This window comes from Cotesia glomerata, linkage group LG9, assembly GCF_020080835.1.
Source record: "Cotesia glomerata isolate CgM1 linkage group LG9, MPM_Cglom_v2.3, whole genome shotgun sequence".
Lineage (NCBI taxonomy): Eukaryota > Metazoa > Arthropoda > Insecta > Hymenoptera > Braconidae > Cotesia > Cotesia glomerata.
In genome coordinates, this window is record NC_058166.1 from 16,839,691 (window position 1) to 16,865,312 (window position 25,622).

The following is a 25,622-nucleotide window of genomic DNA, read 5'->3' on the forward strand; positions in this document are numbered from 1 at the left end:
CTTCTTCTATTCGATCTTAGACTGGTTTCGTTCAAATTTCAACTTATCTTTACCCTTTAGCTTTGTACCCATTTTTCTTCCTTTTTTTTGTACTTTCTTGTCTATTTCATCTTCCAGTTTTGCTATCAATGATTGATAATCAAAGTCCAATATACATATATTGAACTCTATTGTTTTTATGATCTCTCGTGAATGTGTATTAGTAATCCCGTTGTCGATAATTGAGCTGCATACTCCCCTCGATAATGGCCATTCACCTCCCTTATTTTTACCGTTTTTTCCAGTGAGAACGATTCAACCTCTCTTAATAAACAGCTCCAATATATTCCTGTCTTCAGTGTTTATAACAATATCTTCTGACTATATTTTTTCTCTTTAATTAATCATTTCCGTGCTTCCTTCACATCATGTTCTCGCATTATTTCTTCTTTACTATCCTCTATCCAGTTGTTGCACTTTTCCAGCCACTCCTTTTTCTCAATCCTCGTATTGAATAGTTATTATACTTCATACTTTATCTTTAATTTTGACTCTTCTCCATAAGGCCTTTTCTATTCACTCTTTTACTTCTTCTTTCGCCGATTCTCTTCTTACTCTTGTAATAATTTCTTCCTCGACTTTTACTTTCCTCTTCTACTTCTTAGCCGGTTTTGTGCTTCCACTTCCATTCTCGATGTAATCCCTTATTCCAGTTATTCAAACTTTTTTACTCTATCCAGGTTTTCGATAGTCACATCACAACAAACTTCCAAATAAAATCTCAAAATCCCTCGTTTTTCCCCAACAGACCAGCTAATGCCATAATATTATATCCACCCTCTTCCTTCTCTCATTACTATTTTCGCATCTTACTGACCTCCTTTTCTTGTCCTTCTTAGCAGCTTCTCTTTTCCGTCCCACAACCACAGCTCGTCATCTATCCACATTTTCTGGAATCCCACTCTAACCTTTCTTCCTTCTCGTCTGGCTATGTACGCTCTTCTGGCGAGCTCTTTTTGATCTTCTATTTCCTTTTTCGTTCTGTCATTCTCAATAAAAACTTTTTTTCCCTTTAGCTTCCATCTATTCTCGAAGATCTCCTTTTTATTCTTCAATGTCTTCATTTTAACCCAAATCATCTTACTCTCACTTCTTCCTATACTTTTGACCTCATCTATATTTTCAGGTGTGACACTTGTCCCTAACTCTTCCATGAAAAACTTTGAGACCTGCTCTTTGTTTACAATACCCCTGCTATCCCATCCGAAAATTATCAAGTTATTCTTCTTTTCTTCTTTTTCTGTATCTTCTTTCCATCTTGCGATCTCGTCAATTCTATTCTCTACTACTGCAATCTCCCCTGTTATTTCGAACACTTTCTTCATTTTATCTTCAATGCTTTCTATATCCTTTCTTAGCGTATTTAGTACACTTTCCATATTTTCATCTTTCTCTTCCACCTTCTTCTCCAACTCGTTCCGGTTAATGCTGCTTCCACAGCTCCTCACTGCGATTTCCGCTTTGAATTTTTCCACCTCTCTTTCAAGCTTTGCGTTTTTTTCTTCTACCCTCTTAAACTCATTTTTGATTTCATCATACTGCTTTTCCCTTTCTTTCTTCTCCTCATCCAGTTTGTCAAGTACCCTCTTAGCAAAAATAGCATCGTTCTTTTTTGACTCTTCGTTAATATCATTCAAGTAGAATGGGGAGCCGTTTCCTTCACCATTTTTTTTGACCCATACTGTCATGCTAAATAAATTTTGAATATTGAATTATTATAAATAATTAATTCTTAAATAGACAGTAAAAAATTAATAATTGAAATTATGAAAGTGTTAGCTTACTCTGCAGTAACATAAAGGGTCCCTGTTCCTAGTTCGTTATCGTTGCATTCATTCGATTCGTTTTTCTTGAAATAAACCATGACATTATGGTAAATATTGGTCATAGGAAACTCAGTTGGAATATTCCCGGAATTAAAATTAGCCATTGTTAAACTGTAAAATCAGAAATTTATTATATGAGTATATAGTTAAATATAAATAATTGTCTCATATATAATACTATAATAAAATAAAAGTAAATTATTTATGAGAAAATTAATTTCAATGACTATCAATTCTTATACACTGAGAGAAAAAAATACTATTATTAAGAAAATTTTCTTGACACAAAAACATATGAGGTAAAAGCCCCGATAGATGATCATGTACCAGTATATGATCACTCCATGTATTTGTATACCTATATTTATGAATATAGATATACAAATACATGGAGTGATCATCTATTGGGGCTTTTACCTTATCCTTAATAATTTTTACCCCAATCAAAAGTAAAGCTATTCATTCGCTTATTTATTATAATGAAGTCAAATATTTTATAATAAAGTTAGATAATGATATTTTTGTGTCAAAAACTTAATAAATTTAAATGGTTCACTTTAGTAAATTTTTGAGCCAATGCATTTTTTTCTGAACAATAACATCATTCTTTCAGTGTAAAAATAGATTTTAAGGTAGTTAGGCCCAAAAATCAAAAATTCAAGAAATCTCCCAAACTCCGTATAGAAGTAGTTAAATACATAATACACACGCTGTTAAAATTTAGAGACGATTTACCACGTCTAACCGAAGATAATTGTAATTGAAAATTACATTTTTACACAGGCGGTATGGGAAAAGAGAGAGAAAACAGCGAGTTTTATTATTTTGTATTGAAGAAATTTTAAGAATTTCACGAAAAACTAACATTACTTAGATTAATACATGTATAATTACAAAATTCTGGAATTTCCTACCACATAGTTATTAAGAGCGGTTTATAGTTGATTTTTAAATGTGTTTTTCTCATGTATGTGATAAAATTTCGAAAAAAAACGCTTCACTCTTCGATAGATAATTAAATTATCTATCGAAGAGCGAAGCGCTTTTTTGGAAAATTTTCATTTATTTATGCAAAAAATGCGTTTTAAGATTCCATTTGTTGTACAAGTATGACAGAGATACTTTCGTTTGTCCAAAAGAGGGCGAGAGAGAGAAAAAATGTAAACCCTTCATAAGAAATCATTGATAAATTAGTAAAGTAAACAAATAAAGTAATGCGTGGAAGTAAGTGAGCAATAGCCCGTAAGAGAGGCAACAGTAGCGCGTGAGAAAGACAGCAGTAGCATAAACTATAAGTTGGAAAAGAACTACCTTAAACAAGAATTATAAAAAAAAATATATTGGGAAATCAGTCGGGGGCGTGGCTTCTCCTTGCGGCAGAAGCAGTTACTACTGTAAAACGCATTTTTAAATAAGCTGCCGTGTTTTTATATTCAATATCGAATTTTTAATAGAAATTTAATCAATAATGAAAATTTCAATTTAAGAAATTTGTGAATTTGCATGGTACTGAAATCAGTGGACAACCTGTCAAATTTTTATTTTATTAAAGAAATAAATTAGGACAAAAAATACATTTTAGAAAAGTTTCACTTTTAGTTTTTTAAAATTTCTATATGTGAATTATTTTTTTTTTTTTGTAAGAATCTGTTAAAAAAATCGAAAAAATTGTCAGATATCTGTTAATTTCAGCATCATGAACTTGCAAGTACTCAGCCCAGTAATAAAATTTTTAATTATTTAAAAATGATTCATGCAACTTATTCTTATTACTGTAGTTAAAAAATTGCAACTATAATTACAATTCTTTATTTTACGAAAACATTTATTTAGTTATTTAAGTAATGTCAATCTGTCGTATTACAATGCATTTAAAAAATTCACAGCTTATAATTACTGTTTTTTTTTTGTGATTACAAAAATATTTATGTTAATTGGTATAAAGTCATTTTTGGTGAGATGTAATGAACACACTCTCTTGGACTGTGTAACTTTATTTCAGATTTTTAATGCTTTTATCCAAGCTAATCGACGGTCCATAACTTCATCTTCACTAAATTCATTTTTTATCACCACACACTGATAGAAGGATTTATTTGTATCAAAAATATTTGTTAATAGTTAACAAATAATTTATTAGAGACCACTTTTAACATTAAACAAATATTTGTTAGTATTTAAAAATAATTTGTTTGTATTTAATAAATCTGATATTCATTTATTCAATATTAATAAATCTTTTTAAGTGCTAAGAAATATTTATTAAAGACTAAAAAGTTGTCTCTAATAAATGATTTGTTAAATATTAACAAATATTTTAACTATAAACAAATCCTTCTATCAGTGCACAGAACTAGAATTTGTCGGAGGAAAAGTGTAAAATCAAACTGTATTGTTCTTACTAGACTTGCTAATGACGTTAAAGTTAACCGGCGTTCAACAATTTTGGATTTTTTTTATTAATTAAATTAGAACAAAAAAAAAATTTTTACAAAATTGCACGTATAATTTTTAAAACTTTCTACATGTGAAATTTTTTCAATTAATTTTTTTTTTTAATTTTTTCAATAAAAGAAATTCTAAAAATTTTTAGATGTCGACTAACTTTATTGTCATGACTTGCTATTTTACCCATACACGCAGTAGAAAGTTTTATTTTTATTTTCTCGTGGAGAAAACTAAATGATTAAAAATTTTTGATCAAGTGTTAAAATTGATGTTATTTTTAATAATAACTAAGCTTATAGACTATAATTAATTACTTAATGTTTTAAAAAAGAATTTCAACAAATTTCAACTGCAACTTCGGCATTTTATAGGACATTAGCTGTTCATACTCGATCTGCATAAAGTAGTTTATCTGTTAGAGTAGTAGCATTTGGTCCGTCAGGTAGCGTATTTAAGGTAGTTGTAGGCATTTCAACAGAAAATTATGAAATTTTTTTTATTGAAAGATAAATATATTAATAATTCACTACTAAAATTTCAGATCAATTGACCGCACCATTTTCGAGTAATTAATTTTCGAAATTGCATCTTTTAGACGTAGAGGTATAGCAGAAATTTATATTAATTTTATGTAGTTTAAAATTTAATAATTGACTAATAGTAGGATTAGTAAATGATTTTTGAAAAAAATTAGTGTAAATAACTATCAATTCTCACAGATATAAATCATAAAAATGAAATAAAAAAACTAGAAATTAACTTACCAGGTAATCACGTGAAGGTAATCACGTAACATCACGTCACTTGGAACTACTGATAGTAATGTTGTATTCTATTGTGAAGACGTACCATTATATACTTGTGGACATCAACAAAATCATTTATCACCTAATTATAAATTAAATTTAAATGAGGTATAAAAGATCTTTCAATCATTAGAGAGTTTTTATCATCGTTATCGTGACTATTGAATACAATAACATTGATATTAGGACATTAATTATAGATAAAATTCCATGCTCGTTACTATAGATCAGATTATTTTCTAATTCATCAAAACATAGAACACTCATCATCAGTTATCAATGATGATTTTGTTGATGTCCACAAGTATATAATGGTAAAATTTCACAATAGAATAGTACTTTACTATCAGTTGTTTCAAGTGATAAATGACCACTTTGATTGTAAGTATTGGGAAATCATCCACTTAAGGTATTTGTAGCGTGATAGGCATTTCAACAGAAAATTATGAAATTTTTTTTATCGAAAGATAAATATATTAATAATTCACTACCAAAATTTCAGATCAATTGACCGCACCGTTTTTGAGTAATTAATTTTCGAAATTCCATCTTTTACACGTAGAGGTATAGAGAAATGGTAAAGTTAGTATGAAATCTTTGGCCCACTCGAGTGGTACGGAAGATTTCATACTAACTTTACCATCTCTCTATACCTCTATGTGTAAAAGATGCAATTTTGAAAATTAATTACTCGAAAACGGTGCGGTCAATTAATCTGAAATTTTAGTAGTGAATTATTAATATATTTATTAGAGTGTTCCAAAAAAAGTCGATAATTTTTTTTTTCGATTGCATGTGAAATTCTTGTTATATATGCTATAAAAAAAAATTCTGTGAAAATTTGAGCCCTTAATATCAACTTGAAGAACTCCATCACCGAATTTGAAGATTTACCATTGATTTAACATGGAAAAATGATTTTTTAACCTTCATTTCTCCTGTAAACTATGTAGAACATTATTTTTCGGAAAAACCATCACTGATCCTTGTTCAGTATTAAATTCTGTAAAAAAAAAGCTCTGAGGGTCCAGTCTCTAACGTCAACCCTCTCGTTTTTATTTGCGTTAAAAAATATAGATTTTTTGAAATTTCGATTTTTTCCATTTAATGTGTAAAATTTTTATCTCAGACCATTAAGTTTGAGGAAATTTTAGTAGATCGTTCAGTGTTTCACAAATATGTGCCAAGAAAATTTTTTGTATCACTTTTGGCTCCAAAATTGTGAGGTTTGCAGTATCTATTTTAATGATTATTCGCTATAATAATAAATTTTACGAAAAATTTTAAAATCTATCAACAAAATATCAAAATTTCTTTATAACAGTCAACAAAACGCTGTATTTACGCTTCAATTCTTTCAATTTTATTATTTTTTTTTATTTAATATAGGGGAGGGTGGGGCACGGCGGCCCACCTGGGGCACAACGGCTCACCTCAAAAATTAGGTAAAAATTTTTTTTTTCATTTTCTGTTAAATTATGACCTCTATGATGTTTTTATGATATTTTGGGCCAATATGTGATATGGGGGGAATAATGGACCACTCGTGAAAAAAAATTGTAGCGAAAAAATTATTTTTTTTTTTTGAATTGTTAGAAATTTCAAGAAATAATTTTTTTAAGCCTTTTCAGGCCAATGGTATTTATCTAAGGTAAAATGGATTAGGAAAAAATTTTGTTTTGAAACCCAATCTCAAAGTCCTATTTGAGTTTCTCCAAGGATGTCTTACTCTACGCGATTCATATTTCTAATTTTGACTTGAAAAAAATAAAAAAAAAAAAAAGACCTGGTTCAAGATTTTACGTACTTTAAAAGCTCAGTCTGAAGACTTAACATGTGATTTTAATTAATGTAACCAATGAATTGCTGAATACCATCTCTGTTTTTTTTCTTGTGCGTAGGTTTAAAACCTTTAAGTGCAATAAAAGAAACTAATTATTATCTATTTAATACTAATTAACAGCTTAACAATAAAATTTATAATAATTTTTTAAAAACGTTAACAAAAATTCAACTTTGAATAAAAAATGAACTATAAATTTTCGATAATTTTGAAATCACATCGAGATAATTTAATCATCGACGGTCTAATTAGCAATTGATCTGATCCTTATTTTTTAGAGGCTGATTTTTTAACATTTTGATATAGTAATAGTCCAATTATAAATTATTTAAATGATCCTGACCAAAATATTATACCTCTATTAAATGGTTTATTAAAGTGATACCTAACATTAAATGGTTGATAAGTGATAATAAATTTCGAATTAATTGTATTTTCGTACAAATGGGAGATTCTCTATGATCACAGAAATATTTGTCGGAATAATTTTCGTCAATACTTGCGCAAAAATCATGAGACCATTTTTTATTGAAATTTTTACACTGAATCCATGACTCTGTGGATGCTGAGCAAAATCAATCACAATAAAGACAACGACACTCATCATTTTTATATTTTAAACATTTTTTTTCAAATTTTTTGGTTTTGATTTTATTTTTTTTTTTTTTGTTTAACTGAGTTCCTTTTTTTTTTTTGCTTCATTTTGATCTTTTTGTTCTTTGAGTTCTCGGCGATACTTGACTCGTAAAAATCGTGGTTTTCTCTCTACGACTTTTTCTAGGAGGAAAATCTCCAGATTTTGATGGTAATGGCTTCAGTAAAAAAAAATTCTTTATGTGCTTTTTTTGGTGAGTGGGCCGTCGTGCCCCAGAAAAAAAAATTTTTTTTCGATTTTCTGCAAAATTTCGACTGATTTATTCGAAATGGACGGAAGATAAACAAATTTAATGATTAGAAACCACAAGAAAAATAATCAGCTTAAGTGGGCCGTTGTGCCTCACCCTCCCTTAACAGTTTTTGGCCGTGTGTAAATTCTATGTTACAGCCAAAAACTGTTATATTAAATGAAAAAAAATAATAAAATTGAAAGAATTGAAGCGTAAATACAGCGTTTTGTTAACTGTTATAAAGAAATTTTGATATTTTGTTGATAGATTTTAAAATTTTTCGTAAAATTTATTATTATAGCGAATAATCATTAAAATAGATACTGCAAACCTCACAATTTTGGAGCCAAAAGTGATACAAAAAATTTTCTTGGCCCAGATTTGTGAAACACTGAACGATCTACGAAAATTTCCTCAAACTTAATGGTCTGAGATCAAAATTTTACACATTAAATGGAAAAAATCGAAATTTCAAAAAATCTATATTTCTTAACGCAAATAAAAACGCTAGGGTTGACGTAAGAGACTGGACCCTTAGAGCTTTTTTTTACAGAATTTAATACTGAACAAGGATCAGTGATGGTTTTTCCGAAAAATAATGTTCTACATAGTGTTCAGGAGAAATGAAGGTCAAAAAATCATTTTTCCATGTTAAATCAATGGTAAATCTTCAAATTCGGTGATGGAGTTCTTCAAGTTGATATTAAGGGCTCAAATTTTGACAGATTTTTTTTTACAGGTATTACCTAATATTTATCTTTCGATAAAAAAAATTTCATGATTTTCTGTTCAAATGCCTATCACGCTACAAATACCTTAAGTGGATGATTTCCCAATACTTACAATCAAAGTGATCATTTATTCCTTGAAACAACTGATAGTAAACAAAGTACTATTCTATTGTGAAATTTTACCATTATATACTTGTAGACATCAACAAAATCATCATTGATAACTGATGATGAGTGTTCTATGTTTAAATGAATTAGAAAATAATCTGATCTATAGTAACGAGCATTGAATTTTATCTATAATTAATGTCCTAATATCAATGTCATTGTACTCAATAGTCACGATAACAATGATAAAAACTGTCTAATGATTGAAAAATCTTTTAAATCTCATTTAAACTTAACTTATAATTAGGTTATAAATGATTTTGTTTTCCTAATTTTTTTTGATGCAATGACGCAAAACTTTTTATAATGCAAAAAAAAAACCGAAAAAAAATTTGAACATGATTTTTTTTCAAGTAACTTACAAATTCTTTCACTGATCAACTCAAAATCTCGTATACACTTTTTGTGTTTAAATATACTACTGCAAATGCCATGAAAAAAATCAAAATCAAACGATGCTTTCAAAAGATATTGTAGTACAAAAAGTCCTCAAAAATAACGGGGAATTTTAAAGATCGCCCGCAAGTTCCACTACTTTTCACTTTTGTTTCTTTGTTTGAAACAAAGAAAAACAAATTTTCCATAAAATCTAAACTTTTCAGATCATTTTACCTAATTTACAATAAAGAAGGACCTAAATTGGGTTCAGGCTACGAAGCAAGAGACATTACAGCTACAATTTTAGAGAAAAATCAAATTCGGATGAAGACTAAAAGTATGTATGAAAGATTATTTTTGTTTATCATAATTATTAAACATGATTCAATGTTAGTTATTGTTTCTTTTGCAGAATCTCATTTCTCAGTCACGATAACGTTGATGATGCCAAATAATGATGAGGATTTCAAAAGTTTATGTAAAAAAATCAAAGAAGCTAAGATTCAAATTGAAGAAGCTCCTTCACAAGATGACGAAGTTTTTGAAGATAACAAAAATTCATAATGGTGATTCTATACCCTCATATTATTGTTCACTATACTTTGTTTCAAATACGTTAGAAGATCGATTTAAAATATTATACGTAAGATTACGTCAAACTAATACGATATTATCGTTGAATGTAATAGAATACATTGATGTCAAAATTTATTACCTACCAAGTTTTATATTTTTAGTAGATTTTATAAAAATCTAACTATTGCAGCCGTCCTCATGGCGCAACTTTGAAAAAATTTAGTCGTTTTCTGACTCAGTTTGTCGAGCTGAGTCAGAAAATGTATATAGTTCAAAAGTTTATATATGTATGTATATATATATATATATATATATATATATATATATATATATATATATATATATATATATATATATTTATACGATATAACGCGGCTTGTCAGCACGATAGCGTTTTCAATTTATGACCGATTCTTCTCAAACTCAGCATGCTTTATCTATCGATCAAGACCAAGGTTAAGTTCGAAGATGAGCTTGATCGGGCGAGTAATTTGGAAATGACAGGATTTTGAAATTTTGAAAATCGTAAAAATTGATGTTTTTACTACTTCAACTTGATATAATTACTGATCGAGACAAGATATCAAAATTCGGTAAAATGCATCGTAAAGCTCTTTTTATAAGCTTCAATTTCCACTACTCAGAAGTGGTAATAGCCTCAATATTACTCCTTTTAGAGTTCGTTTAATGAAACAGTTTTACTGTTGCAGCCGTTTTAGAATTATTGTCTGCATCATAGCTTAATCATGATGTAAATTCAATAATTACGATAATGATTAGTCTTTCGTGTAATGTTTTCAGGTAATTCGTCAGTAAATATGTCACAGATTAGTTCTATATATTGTTTTCTTCAATTAAAATTTTATCCGGTTTCAAACATCTGATTGATTTGCAAATTGTTGTTCCTAAGCAGTTATTTAAAATTTGGTCATTTATAATTCAAATCTTATAATCTTTGCAATTCTTTGAGAAACTTTTTCTGCAAAAGTTAATTTTTTTCCAAAATTTGTTCTAAATAGTTTTAAATTTATTATTGAATTTTGTTTTTAATTCATAAATTAAGTTATACATTATTAGTGTTATTATATTATTTTATTAAAAATCAATTTTCTTTATTTGAAAAATCTACTTCCATTTCGGCTGCCAAATGGCTTTTTTACACGCTTTATATTAGCTTCACTTGTATGTCAGTTTGTTTGTCAGTTTGTCAGTATGTCAGTATGTCAGTATGTAACTTTCCGTGGGTAATCTGCGCGCCTGCGGCCTTCCTTGGTTCTGGTAGCCGTTTCTCAGGCTCGCTCTCCGAAATCGAACTCTGATTCCCCGTATTTATAATATTTATAAATAATTATTTTTTTTATTAGCTTCACTTGTATGTCAGTATGTCAGTATGTCAGTATGTCAGTATGTAACTCTCCGTGGGTAATTTGCGCGCCTGAATATTTTTGATAATCAACAAATAATAGTTTAAAAAAACTAAAAAATCACGCTTTTATAAATAAACCAAACTAAAAAGTAAAAATAAATAATAGTTTAAAAACTAAAACACGCTTTTATAGAAAACCAAACTAAAAAATAGAAAATAAATTTAAATTAAGAATAGTGTTAAAAATTTCAATAAATATAAATTAATAATAGTGTAAATAAAAAATGTATTTTATTTTAAAAAGCGTGGGTGCTTTTTAAGATATTATCAAAATGATAATTACTCTACTCATATCTGTCAATAAAATATTTATAACTATTGACACCATGCACCTCACGCTTTTTTTAAAATAAAATACATTTTTTTTATTTACACTATTATTAATTTATATTTATTGAAATTTTTAACACTATTCTTAATTTAAATTTATTTTCTATTTTTTAGTTTGGTTTTCTATAAAAAGCGTGTTTTTAGTTTTTTTAAACTATTATCTATTATTGTTGTTTTAATCTTATGTTATCATACTTTTCATATACTTTATGAATTGAAATTCAGTAATCGGTACCGGCAGGTAATAAGACCTAGCTAAGGGATATTTATTGTGATAAAATAAAAAAAATATAAAAAGCATAATAAAAAATTTCATCAAAAAATTTTCTTATTAACCATTATTTAAGTAAAATTTTTATAAAATATAAATACAAAATGGTAACTTTTACCATAAACAAAAATAGAATTAAACATTTAAGAAAAATTTGCAATTTAACCTTATTTAATATAATAGATCATTTTAACCTACTTTAACATAATTATTTTTTTTATTTTATTTTTTGTTTTTATTTACCAGAATATACAGAGATATACATAAATTATATGCAAAGTATGCACCTATAAAGATGAAAATTTACCTATGTGTATAGGTCTGGTTAAAGGCTTATTCTGTGTTGCATATTTTAATTTTTGTTAATCGAAATAATAAAAGTATAAATATATAATAAACATAGTGGGAAAAAATTAAAATAAATACAAACTGTAATTACACATAAACAGTAATGTATGCAAAGAGAAAGAAAAAAATGACAATAAAGTATAATCTGTTAATTATGAATAGTAGATGCCAACCAATTTTTCAATTTTTTTCCAATTGTTTAATAAGTATAATCTAAAGTTTTCCATTGAACAGGCATTTTTTTTGTAATATTTTAATGTTACTATAGAGAAATTTTTGCATTATATAATAAGTTGAACAAAATGGCTCTGGGAATAGCACGAAACACACCTACATATATCATCAGAAAAGAGCTGGGAGTAGAGCTCATAGAGTACATACTAAAAGAAAGAGATAATCAATAGTTGGAATCGACTCCTTTCAATTTGGTTGAAATTTGGTCAAAAGTTTTGTTTCATCATAAAACGAAGATTTGCCATAAAAAAAAAAAAAAAAAAAAAAAAAAAAAAAAAAAAATTTTTTTTCAGTTATTCCAAATTTTCCAATTTTTTAACTTTATTAAGTACACGGAGAGAACAAGATAGTAAGGGCTATTAAGCCGGATTGTACTCAGTGACATCAGTAGTAGAAAAAAATTTCAGCTAGTACCGAGTATTATCTAAATAGCATCCAATAATATCTACGTTATACTCAGTGCTATGTCAGATAGTACTCAGCAACATCTCGATAGTAATAACTTATAAGATATTAACAAAGCTAAAATAATATTTGTTGCTAATTATTTCTATTATTATTCATCCCATTTTCAAAATTATAACTATATTTTAACAGTAAAATAATTTTTTTACCTCAGCGTATAATCATAAATCAAATATCTACCTAACCCTAGTTGTTTACAATCTTCGAATATACTTGCAATATATTTAAATAAAATAAATTATATTTAAATTTCTATGAAATACTATACTACTTAGAATATTTACTAACAATAATTGTCCATCAAGTCATATAAACTGTCAATCCCTTCTCACAATTCTTGTAACAAAAACGTACCTGGATTCTCAATGCTGATTACCCTAGTAATATAAAAATTTCAACCATCTGACCCAGGTAATATTTCTTTGTTATACTATTACCTTGGGATAATTTAAATTTCCAGTTTACTTAAAGTATCTTTACTTGAGTTATGTGTCATTCATCATCAATTTATTTATTACTTACTCATACTTTGCACTTAAAATTTTTCAACCCCCACTTCAGTTATATGACTGCCATTTTTATTTGCCAAACGATTACTTTTTCATATACTTAAGCTTAGTTTCCTTGAAATCTTCTTGGTGTTCAATCGTGTTTGGTAAAATTTGTCCTAACAATATGATTCATTTTTTTTTCTTCAATTCAGTTTTCAATAATTAGTACATCACGTTCATGGATAATTTTTATGTTATTTATCCTTAATATTTGTATAAAATTTTTTATATTTTGTGTGCATCAGTTTTATTTAATTTTTCTAAAATTGTTGAAGTGTTATTTTGACAACTTTTTTCAACCATCATTGTGAATTATTTTTTAAACGTTGTTCTGTATAATTTTTACCACAATTTGGTGCCAGCTTAACAATATCTTTGGGTCTTAGTTGAGTATAATTTGGACTCTGTAATTTAATAAAAACATCACCTACCAATATGTCTTCCTCAAAATTAAAACCAATAACAACAGAAGACTTCGTGCTAGCAATCGCCGTGAGCTGTCCATTCCAGATGTTGTACCACCACTATATCTCTGACCTGGTAAACGCGAGTCCAAAAGGCAAGAACGACACCTGGATTGCCTTCTGCAAATCTCTTCAAGGATCCGATGAGCCAGTAAAGCGTTCTTGGCGTGTCTGGGTTCACAAAATCTTCGTGAAGAACATACACCAAATAGAATTGGAGTTCTGGCAGAGGAGCTACTACATCAGCGACCCGGCGAATTCCTTCAAGATTCTGGGATACCTTGAAGAAGCGATGACTACTACGAAGCTGACCGAGCAGGAGATCAAATCGACTAAAAAATACCTGAGGGAAATAAGTGGTGTTGAGTGTGAAAAAAGTTGCAGTGATGATGGCAGCAGTGATAGCAAGAAGATCAGTTCTGGTGAAGAAATCATCGAAGTTGTTAAAGTTAATGAAGAATGTAAGGTTGAACTAGATGACCTTTATGCCCAGGGTTCCCAAGATAGTGGTCCAGGATCAGCTGATGGCACTAAAGGGAAAAAATCAGCTAATGTGGCGAATGCAAATCTGGAAGGAGGAGAAAATACCATCAGACCAATCGATCCTGCACAAATCGGACCATTAAGAGTTAATCAGATAATTACTTGTCTGTACCGAGCAACTGGACTGGCACTAGCTAATGAAGAAGAAGAAGATATTGTAGCAGCGATGAAGAATTTGTCGACTAGAGAATCCGAGGATGGTTAGGAAGCTGCTACTGCTAGTCGTTTAGATGGTTATGGTTATGAGCAATCGGTGAATTTCATGCCGTTTAGTAAGAAAGATTCAGATTTAGACGCGCAGATGATGCGCCAACTCCTTTGTAGTCCTGAAGTTTCTGCTGAAAAGAAGGAGTGATGGTAAGAAGTAGTGAGAAGTAATAAGAATGAGATTGAAAGTACTGTTATTGATTTGTATAGATTAACTTAGAGGGTTTTTTTTTATTTTAAAATTTTAATGGAATTAAATTATAAATTAGGATTAAGAGCAAAATTACTATCATTATTGTTCATAATTTTTGAAATAATTTACTTGTCAAAAAAAAAAAAATTAAATAAAATTTCAACCTAATTTAAAAAAATTATCAAAAATATTGTTATTGACTTTTCATGTTAAGTTTTTTTTTTTTAATAAAATTTGTGTAAAAAACTGTTGTTATAATTATTAAACTATGTATATATTTATGAAAAATAATTGTTAATAGTTTGTGTGAATAAAATTATTGATATAAATGAAACTTTGAATAAACTAACTATTGTATACACATTTTGTGATAGTTTCAATTACAGCAAAACTACCAAAAATTCAAGGCCACAGGACTGAAACTACAATTTATAGAATGCTCGTTTCACCAGAAAACCCTGATTAAACAAGAAAGGCAATTGGTATTTTCTCGCCTATTTTCTAATTTTTACAGCTTGAATTTATAAAAGTTCTATACTAGACAAAAGTCCAGTCTATTAGAAGTGAGTTTTCTGCGAAAAATCGTTAGAATTTTTTTCAAAAATATAACTTACTGAACGGAAAAAATTTAATGTTGTTTTTAACTTCCCGCTATGAAAATTAATGATTTTAAAAAACTGGGAAGTTGTTAGTTTCACTATAATTTTCAAAAATCGAGTTCTCATCAGATCCCTACGTTTTGAGGACCTCAGTTCTGATTATAACTACTGTTATAACAGTTTGCTTACTTCTTCTCCTAAACTCATAACAAAATTGACTTAATTCAAGAGAAAAATTTTCCAAATAAGAACATCACATCGAAAAATCTTAAAATCTGAACTCAAGTTGAAAAATAATGTACAGTTTGCTTTTAATAATTATATATTATTCCCTGTTAAAAGTGGGTAAAGTAATAATTAAAATATCGGGTATAAAATTTTATTCAATATGAAATTTAATGTGTTAAGCTAGCATATCGATGGTTTTCTGATGCAACCTCGTATCTCAAAAATGACAATTTTAGAGATGAGGTGAAAAATAGCTTATAAAAAATTAATATTCATCTAAAAACAATATTTATCAATTTTATTTTTTAAAAATACTATCGTATTTATTATTAATCTGGTTAATTATAGTTAATATTATCGTCCATAGTTATCATAAATAAATTTTTTTATCTCAGGAATGTGGACAAGATAGGATCATAATAACAAATTACATTATTATTTCTGCCTGATCTTATTTCCCTAATCTGGTTAATATTTTTTTTCAGGAACGCGTTTATAACTAATTATTAATTTTTCAGTTGAACCCTTTCATCTTCGAAAATCGAGATACGTGGTTGCGTTAGAAAACCCTTGATATGGATATTAATTTAATCTGTTGAATCGAATGTTGAAATTCTAGAGTAGTTTTGGTAGCGAAAAAGTTTCTTGACCGAATATCTCTCGGTTTCCACGTAATAAAGCTTGTTTATTTTCTTCCCAAGACCAAGACTATTAATAATTGCAGGTAAGGTAAAATACTCAGTATATAGTTGAACAGTTTTCAAAGTAAAACGTATTCAACCCGTTTAATAAATAAGAATTTATTTTTTAAATAAAAGAAGGTTTATTATGAAAATATAAACAATTTTGAGTCTATTAATACGTAAAAAAAAAAAAACGTAAGCGATTAAATATTTATATTTTTATAAGGTTTTAAAGATATACTATAAAAGCAGTAGTACCCCCACGGAAAAATTATGTATCCTAGAATATATGCTGGGAATATATCCTAGTATATATTCAAGGATATATGCTGAGTATATGAAAATTCGCCGAAAAATATATCTTAGGATATATTCTAGAATATATCCTCCGATATATCCTTGAATATATTCTAGTATATATCCTAGAATATATTCTAGTATATATCCTAGAATATATTCTAGTATATATCTTAGGATATATTCTAGAATATATCCTAGAATATATTCTAAGATATATATGCATGTGTTACGTCCATTGATTATGAACTAGACTGTAGATCTCAAATAAATAATAGTTTAAAAAAACTAAAAACACGCTTTTTATAGAAAACCAAACTAAAAAATAGAAAATAAATTTAAATTAAGAATAGTGTTAAAAATTTCAATAAATATAAATTAATAATAGTGTAAATAAAAAAATGTATTTTTATTTTAAAAAAGCGTGAGGTGCATGGTGTCAATAGTTATAAATATTTTATTGACAGATATGAGTAGAGTGATTATCATTTTGATAATATCTTAAAAGCACCCCACGCTTTTTTAAAATAAAATACATTTTTTTATTTACACTATTATTAATTTATATTTATTGAAATTCTTTAACACTATTCTTAATTTAAATTTATTTTCTATTTTTAGTTTGGTTTTCTATAAAAAGCGTGTTTTTAGTTTTTAAACTATTATTTATTAATTGTTTAGTTGTTAGTTAACGTTACTCTAGTTTTTAAAAAGATCCTAAGAAAAGTTTCTAAGATATAAAAATGTTTGTAGGTAAATTTTTCGATATCCCGTATACCGTAATGTATAAGAGCATTCAAAACTCAAACTTTAAAAATTAAATATCTCGGAAACTAGATGGTAAAAATTCTCAAATTGCGCCAATCGACGAAGAATTATATGAACATTAATCTACCAAAATTAAAAATCCTAAGAAAACGACTTTGGCGCGGGTACTACCTTAAATCTTTTTTATTTTTCATGATTGACATTTCTAGAGAAAAAAAATTTTTTTATTTTTTTTTTTTAAGTTATAAACAATTGCATTTTTTAACTTAAATTTTTTATCATTAAAATTAAGAAAAAAAAATTTGTTTTCACCCACAAATCTTTTTTGAAGATTTATCTTTTATGTTCATTCATTTATTTCCATTTGCCATCCACATCCACACCTGAGTCCACGACTATATGTAGTTTTTACTTCGTCCGCTGCGCAGAACATAACCTTTTGTATCAGAACAGAATTTTTATCTCTTAATTTAGCGCTTTCATTCGCTATTTTTTTGTAAAACTAATTACACTATACCTAATTATAAAGTGAAAATTTTTATTTTTAAAATGAGTGAATTCGAAAAATTACTTCCAAATATTTGTGACAGCATCGCTAAAACAGCAGCTCATGTCATCAGCTACGCCGGTATGTAATTTATTCATTTATTTTTTTTTTTATCAACTCATGACTAAATTTTAATAATTATAAATATTTTATATAAAATCTAAATTGATGAATTATTTATTTTTCTCTTAGATGATGACAGTAAACAAGAATTGTTGGACGCTCTTCGTAGCAATGTCCAAAATTATACCAAAAATTCACAGAAGTTTCAAAATATCAATGCATTAATCAGCAGATTATCATCTGGAAGTTCTGACACTGATATCGAAGAAATTCTTAAAGTATATTTTCTGACAATTTTATTTTTAATAATTTAAAAACTAAATAATAATTAAAAAAAACCTTTTATTACTTTTTTTAAATAATTTATTTGCTTGTTTGGATATTTGGATAATTTTTTTATTTTTCAGAATTTTAATGATGGAGTTTCATCATTTCAACCGGATTCTTCAAGAAATGAATTTTTAAAACAATATGACACACGTGTTGCAGACTTGAAAAAGAGTAAGCTCATTCACAAAAAAACAGCTCATTAAAAAAAAAATACATAATTATGATATTAATTAATAATATTGTGTGAAATATTAATTTTATTAATGTATTATTTAACTCAGATTTGGCCGGAGAAAAAAGCACTGAAGGTGGCGGTGATGATGAAGATGCAGACATGCAAATGACAGAGGAGGACGGCGCAAATTTAATTTGTCCAATAAGTAAACTACGAATGACTGAACCAATGAAAAATAATATTTGTGGTCATGTTTATGATAAAGCTAGTATTATTGCCTTGTTAAGTGGAAACGCTGCTACTAGGTATATTTTTATTATTTATTTATAATACTAAAGTTAGCCGACGTTTTAAATTTTATTATCTCTTATTAAATTATAACTAAAAAATATTTTTTAAAAATTGCACTTACAATTTTTCAAGTTTTTTATAAATGAAAAAATTTTTTTTATTATTATGTCGCGTTACTAGAACCATAAGGGTGTATAAAAAAATTTTTTCTGCTCCAATCAATGTAAAAATATTAAAAACATTAACATCTATGGAAAAAACGAAAAAAAAATTTTTTTGTGATACGCCCTTATGGTTTTAAGAAAACATTTTTCTAAAACCATAAGAGCGTATCCTGTTTTTTCAGTTTGTTATCAATTATAGGTCGGAGTAAGAAAAAAAATTGCAAAGGTGATAGAAATTATCACTCCACAACTTAATTTATATCAACAAATATTTATTTGAGTGAAAAAACGAATGAAAAATCAAGAAAAAATAAATTCATAACAACTTGAGAACAATCGGTATGTCTTCAAGTTAATAAAATTAGCCTCAGTTTTTCAGAATTGATTTTTTTTTTACTTCAGATCTATTTACAATTAACAAAAGAGTTTTGTTAGCCATTTCGAACTGTAATTTTAAAAAAGTCATTCAAAAAAAACTTTGTTCTTGAGAATTGTTATGATTCTTCAATACCAATATCTTAAAGCAAGTTTGATGATCTAAATCATTTTTGTACATCAGGCACTGTCCCACAAAATATCATCGGTATTATCAAAGTTTAATTTTCAGCCATGCACAGTAAAAAAATTTTCGTCATTGTGTAAAGTGTAAAAATGTTTGTGTAGAATTAAACATTTTAGTGTGTAGAATTTAACATTTTAGTATGTTGATTCAACACAAATTGTGTAAAAAAAATCATCAACACAAATTTTTATGTTAAATTTGACGAAAAATTTTTTACTGTGTGGTCATAGTTTATAAATTTTTTTGTCATTATCTTGTTAAAAAAAAAATTAAGAAATCTTTTTTTTTACTTTTATAATCTTAGACACAGATGATCCTGACGATGGAGATGACATTGGAGTAATACTCTGATGAATTTATTTTTCCTTAATTTTTTATTAGTTTTCTCACTTAAATAAATATTTGTTGACATAAATCAAGCTATGGAGTGATATTCTATTACCTTTGCAATTTTTTTTCTTACTCTGACCCACAATTGATAATAAACCGAAAAAACAGGATACGCCCTTATGGTTTTAGAAAACATTTTTCTAAAACCATAAGGGCGTATCACAAAAAAAATTTTTTTTTTCGTTTTTTCCATAGATGTTAATATTTTCAACATTTTTACATTGATTGGAGCAAAAAGAATTTTTTTATACGCCCTTATGGTTCTAGTAACGCGATTTATTTATAATACTAAAGTTAGCCGACGTTTTAAATTTTTTTTTCTCTTATTAAATTATAACTAAAAATTATTTTTAAAAAATTGCACTTTCAGTTTTTCAAGTTTTTTATAAATGAAAAAATTTTTTTTTATTATTATGTAATAATTTTGTCAAAAAAAAATTCTAAAAATTTTTAAATGTTGGCTAACTTAATTTTCATTTGTTATGTAGGTTTTTTTTTATAATATACAATAATAAATGAGATATTTTTTTAATTAGATGCCCTATTGTCGGCTGCAGCAACAAGAAGCATCTGATTATGGAAGATCTTACGTCTGACATTGTGAGACAAATGTGTATGTAATACACATAGATGCGGAGATAAACTAGAATTCATAAGACAGCTCTAACATTCCAGCGTTCATTATTATTTAATACTAATTAATGTTAAGTTGAAGATTTCAAGTCGTATAAGTATTAATTTAAAATATTTATAACTTAATCTAGTTATGGAAAATTATCAAAGAAAAAATATTTTTATACTGATAAACGATAAATTATTTGTAAGTTTAGATTTCAAGGCAAGAAAAGTTTAAATATTGAATTACTTAGTAGTATCACAAAAATTTTGAACAAAAGTCTAAGGTAAAAGATCCAGTTATTGACACTGGCCTAGTTGTTTGACACTTGTAATTTTATTCTAATTAAAAAAATTAAATGTTTTCAAAAAAACAATTTTCTTAAAATTTATAATTCAAAAATTATATTTATTAATTTATTATAGTTGATTTGTTTTTTTTAATTAAATTAAAAGTTAGCAGTCACTTAACAATTTTTTAATTTTATTTAACAAAAAAATTTGTCCCAAAAAATCATTTTTGAAAAATTGCATTTTTTATATTTTAAAATTTTCGAATGTCAATTTTTTTCTTATAATTTATTTGTTATAAAATTTTAAAAATTAATAAATATATGCTAAATTAATTTTCATAAAATTGCAAGTGTCAATAACTGGGTCTTTTACCTTAATAAGTCTTTGATTTATACTTGAAAGTTGTGAAAAATATTATTTAATAATAGAATCTTTTAATATGATAAGAAAATGATAATTTAATATTTTTAATGTACTTTAATAAAAATTTCAAATTTAAAAATAATACATTTAATAAATTTAGCAGTTATTTAACTATTTTTTAATTTTATTTAACAAACAAATTCATTCGCAAAAATTATTTTAAAAAAATTGCATTTATAATTTTTAAAAATTTTTGCATATCAATTTTTTTCCCTAATTTATTTGTAACAAAAATTCTAAAATTTTAATAATAATTTTGTAAGTGAAAGGCAATCATTTTTTTATTAATTCAGAAATTAACAACAGCGCCACTAACGTCAATAAAATTTACTACCATTCAAAACAATTTACCGAAAGACCGAAAGTAAAGTTGGTTATATATAAAATAAAACATTTTTTTTTTGTGAAGTGAAATTGATTAATTATTAATTAATTATGAATTCGAGTTCTCTATTACTATCCCGGCTGACTATAAATGGACTACCTAGAATTTTATCTCGAAGATTGTACGTGAAAGAAGAATGGAAAGACGAGTCCATAGACATAACCTCCGTCGAGGAAACTCCAAAGTACGGTAAATTTTTAACAGAAGAGCAAGAGCAGGAGATTTTGAAGAAGCGCAACAAATCAAGACTCAATGATTTTGATCGGAATAAATTATACGGACTGAAGCCTCACAACCAGAATTGGGACTGGTACCACAACTCCGTCAGGTACAAGCAGCGGATGCTGGGTAGGCATGGTATCGAGGCACTTGATGTTCCTGCTGGATGTGTTTGGCCCACCAAGGAAGAGGTCGAGGACAATCTCGAGTGGGAGAAGACAGCTTATCCTAATTCCTTGTGGGAAAGTTGGGATTTAATTGCCCAGAAGAATAAGGAAAATGCTGAGAAAATTTTGAAAAGGTTAGTTTTTATTTTATTAAATTTATCAGCTGACATGTAAATAAAATTTTGCGTCATTAAATAATGACAATTGTTAAATTGCACTGTACTTTCTTAAACATTGATGTTTTTAAAGATATAAGTTCATCCCGATGTTACACTCATCAAGAGCTTTCATTTGAGTACCCACATCAATTTTTCATATATTTATATATATTATATATATAAATATATGAAAAATATATCAAAATGCATGTGGGTACTCAAATGAAAGCTCTTGATGAGTCTAGTGTCAGGGTGAGCTTATATCTTTAAAATTATCATTAGTTGAGAAGATACAATGTCATTTCTTAAGTATTGATGTTTTTAAATATATAAGCTCATTCCGATATTACACTCATCAAGAGCTTTCATTTGAGTACCCACATACATTTTCATATATTTTTCATATATACATATATATATATATATAAAATATATGAAAAATTGATGTGGGTACTCAAATGAAAGATCTTGATGAGTCTAGTGTCAGGGTGAGCTTATATCTTTAAAATTATCATTAGTTGAGAAGATACAATGTCATTTCTTAAGTATTGATGTTTATAAATATATAAGCTCATTCCGATATTACACTCATCAAGAGCTTTCATTTGAATACCCACATGATTTTTCATATATTTGTATATATTATATATATGTATATATGAAAAATATATCAAAATGCATGTGGGTACTCAAATGAAAGCTCTTGATGAGTCTAATGTCAGAGTGAGCTTATATCTTGAAAAATGTCAATAGTTCACAAGATACAAAGTCATTTCTTAAGTATTGATGTTTTTAAAGATATAAGCTCATCCCGATGTTAAACTCATCAAGAGCTTTCATTTGAGTACCCACATGCATTTTCATATATTTTTCATATATACATATATGTAATATATAAAATATATGAAAAATTGATGTGGGTACTCAAATGAAAGGTCTTGATGAGTCTAGTGTCAGGGTGAGCTTATATCTTTAAAATTATCATTAGTTGAGAAGATACAATGTCATTTCTTAAGTATTGATGTTTTTAAATATATAAGCTCATCCCGATGTTAAACTCATCAAGAGCTTTCATTTGAGTACCCACATGCATTTTTTATATATTTTTCATATATACATCTATGTAATATATATAAATATATAAAATATATGACAAATTGATGTGGGTAGTCAAATGAAAGTTTTCAATGAGTGTAACATCGGGATGAGATATCTTCAAAAATGTCAATAGTTCACAAGATAAAAGGTAATTTCTTGATTATATATCTTTAAAAATTATATATTTATATAATTATATATTTTTAAAAATTCCCACTTATAATGTGAAAATTAGATGACATTTAAAGTTTGCAGTCACTTAACATTTTTATAATTTTTTTTAACAAAAAAATTTGTCTCAAATAAGGTAAAAGACCTAGTTATTGACACTTGCAATTTTATTTTAATTAAAAAATACAAATCAACTCTAATAAATTAATAAATATAATTTTTGAATTATAAATTTTAAGATAATTAATTTTTTGGGAACATTTTATTTTATTAATTTGACTAAAATTTCAAGTGTCAAACAACTAGGCCAGTGTCAATAACTGGGTCTTTTACCATAATTATTTAAAAAAAAATTGCATTTTTTATTTTTAAAAATTTCTACATGTCAATTTTTTTTGCCATATTTGTTATAAAATTCTCAAAATTATTAAATATGTACTTAATTAATTTTTATAAAAGTTAGCAGACATCTAAAAATTTTCATAATTTTATTTTGTCCGTAAATTTTTCACAAAAAAATTCTACTAGTAGAAAATTAAAAAAAAAAGTAGTGCAATTTAAAAAAAAATTTTTTTAGTTTTAATTTATCAAAAAAACAAAATAAAAATCTATTTTATAAATTTGGATATTTTTATTTATATTAATTATCATGATATTTAATTTTATTTATAGAGAAAAAGAAATTGACGCCAAATTAATGAAAGTCTCCACCTGGCAAAAGGACCTGGAAAGGAAACTTGCGAAAAAAGAAGCTGAAATTCGCGCGATAAAGGAGCGCAAGGATCGCCTGGTCGCAGAAGTACGTCGCACAGTAGGCTTCGACATAGACCCTCGTGACGAACGGTTCAAGCAGCTGCTGGAGGAGAAGGAAAAGGAGGACAAGAAGCGCAAGAAAGCATTGAAGAAACAGGCCCACGCTGCCAAGTTTATGGAAAGACTGTTGACAAAAAGCAACTCTCTCAACTCAAAAAACAAACCTGCTGACGAGAGCGCTAAAAGTGAAACAAGCTAGATGAATGTATATATTGTTATTATTATTATTAATTATTAATATAAAATTGTCGAAATAAAAACTACAACTGGTATATTTTATTTCCATAAAATTGAATATTTATAAGGCGTTTATAAAATTTTTCAGTAGTTTATATATTTTTATCTGGCTAATACAAAAAAAGAGTAATTTAATGAATATTTATTAAACTTTATATTATATTAAGATTAAGACTAGAAATAATTATTAATTATTAATTTTATAAATTGAATTATTTTAGCGTATCAACACACTCAAGCATAAATAATAAGATAAATTCAATGATTAAAGCTTCATTGTCATCAACATCAGTATTACAAACATCATTCCCAAAACTATGATTAATTAAATATTATTTATCAATAAATAAATAAATAAATAGATTGATTATCGATCAAAATAAGTCACTGACAGTAAGATAATTATGATACTATAATTAACAAGTATCTGACAACTTTTTTTTTTATTACAAATTAATTAATAAAAAGTAAAAGGCTCAGTTATTGACACTGGCCTAGTTATTGACACTTGCAATTTTCTTCTAATTAAAAAAATAAAATGTTCTCAAAAAATCAATTATCTTAAAATTTAAAATTCAAAAATTATATTTATCAATTTATTAGAGTTGATTTATTTTTTTTTTAATTACAATAAAATTGCACGTGTCAATAACTGGGTCTTTTACTTTAAGGGGGTCTTCTGGTTCGATGTCCTGATTTTTGAGCATGAAGAGATAGAACTTTGAAATTTTTGCAATTTATTTATACATATTTCAAGAGTATACAGTTAAATTTTTAGCTAAAAACATTCATTAGAATTAAAGTTATAGTTAAACTAAAGACACCCACCTCGAAAAAAATTGACACTTATTTTCTCCATGATATCAGCTGATTGGCTCATATAAAACAAAAAAAATCTGGCGGGGTTCTAATCTGTATACTTAAATACACGGAAAGAAAAAGATGACATAAGATATCCCAAATTATACTGAATGAAAACAAATTTCAGATAGTAGCTAGTATAATCCAGATTACAATGAGTATAATCCAAATTACAATGAGTATAATCTGGATTTTTCTAGCTACTACCTGAAATTTTTTTTCACCACAGAAATCACTGAGTATAATCTGAGATTATACCCAGTGTTATCTTATTTTTTCCGTGTACGATCAAAGAAAAATTTTGAAAATTGGATTTTTTACAGACTTAGGAACAATAAAGTCCGAATTTC

At 27.0% G+C, this 25,622-nt stretch overlaps 3 protein-coding genes across 3 annotated transcripts; 2 read left to right on the forward strand and 1 right to left on the reverse strand.

Moving 5' to 3' along the window:
• Positions 1-477: 477 nt before the first annotated feature.
• Positions 478-8,718, reverse strand: LOC123271390. Its single transcript, XM_044737693.1, has 3 exons — positions 8,689-8,718; positions 1,824-1,976; positions 478-1,728 (listed from the first exon to the last, which is right to left on the reverse strand). The coding sequence occupies exons 2-3, from the start codon at positions 1,967-1,969 to the stop codon at positions 849-851; spliced, it is 1,026 nt and encodes a 341-aa protein (XP_044593628.1). The 5' UTR covers positions 1,970-1,976; positions 8,689-8,718; the 3' UTR covers positions 478-848.
• An 8,991-nt stretch (positions 8,719-17,709) lies between these two features.
• Positions 17,710-20,542, forward strand: LOC123271394 (E3 SUMO-protein ligase NSE2-like). The gene is made up of 5 exons (XM_044737697.1): positions 17,710-17,937; positions 18,049-18,197; positions 18,327-18,420; positions 18,531-18,729; positions 20,368-20,542. Exons 1-5 carry the CDS (start codon positions 17,859-17,861, stop codon positions 20,450-20,452), a joined length of 606 nt encoding a protein of 201 aa, XP_044593632.1. The 5' UTR covers positions 17,710-17,858; the 3' UTR covers positions 20,453-20,542.
• A 952-nt stretch (positions 20,543-21,494) lies between these two features.
• On the forward strand, positions 21,495-24,437 carry LOC123271393 (growth arrest and DNA damage-inducible proteins-interacting protein 1). Its single transcript, XM_044737696.1, has 2 exons — positions 21,495-22,068; positions 24,034-24,437. The coding sequence occupies exons 1-2, from the start codon at positions 21,599-21,601 to the stop codon at positions 24,371-24,373; spliced, it is 810 nt and encodes a 269-aa protein (XP_044593631.1). The 5' UTR covers positions 21,495-21,598; the 3' UTR covers positions 24,374-24,437.
• Positions 24,438-25,622: the final 1,185 nt, after the last annotated feature.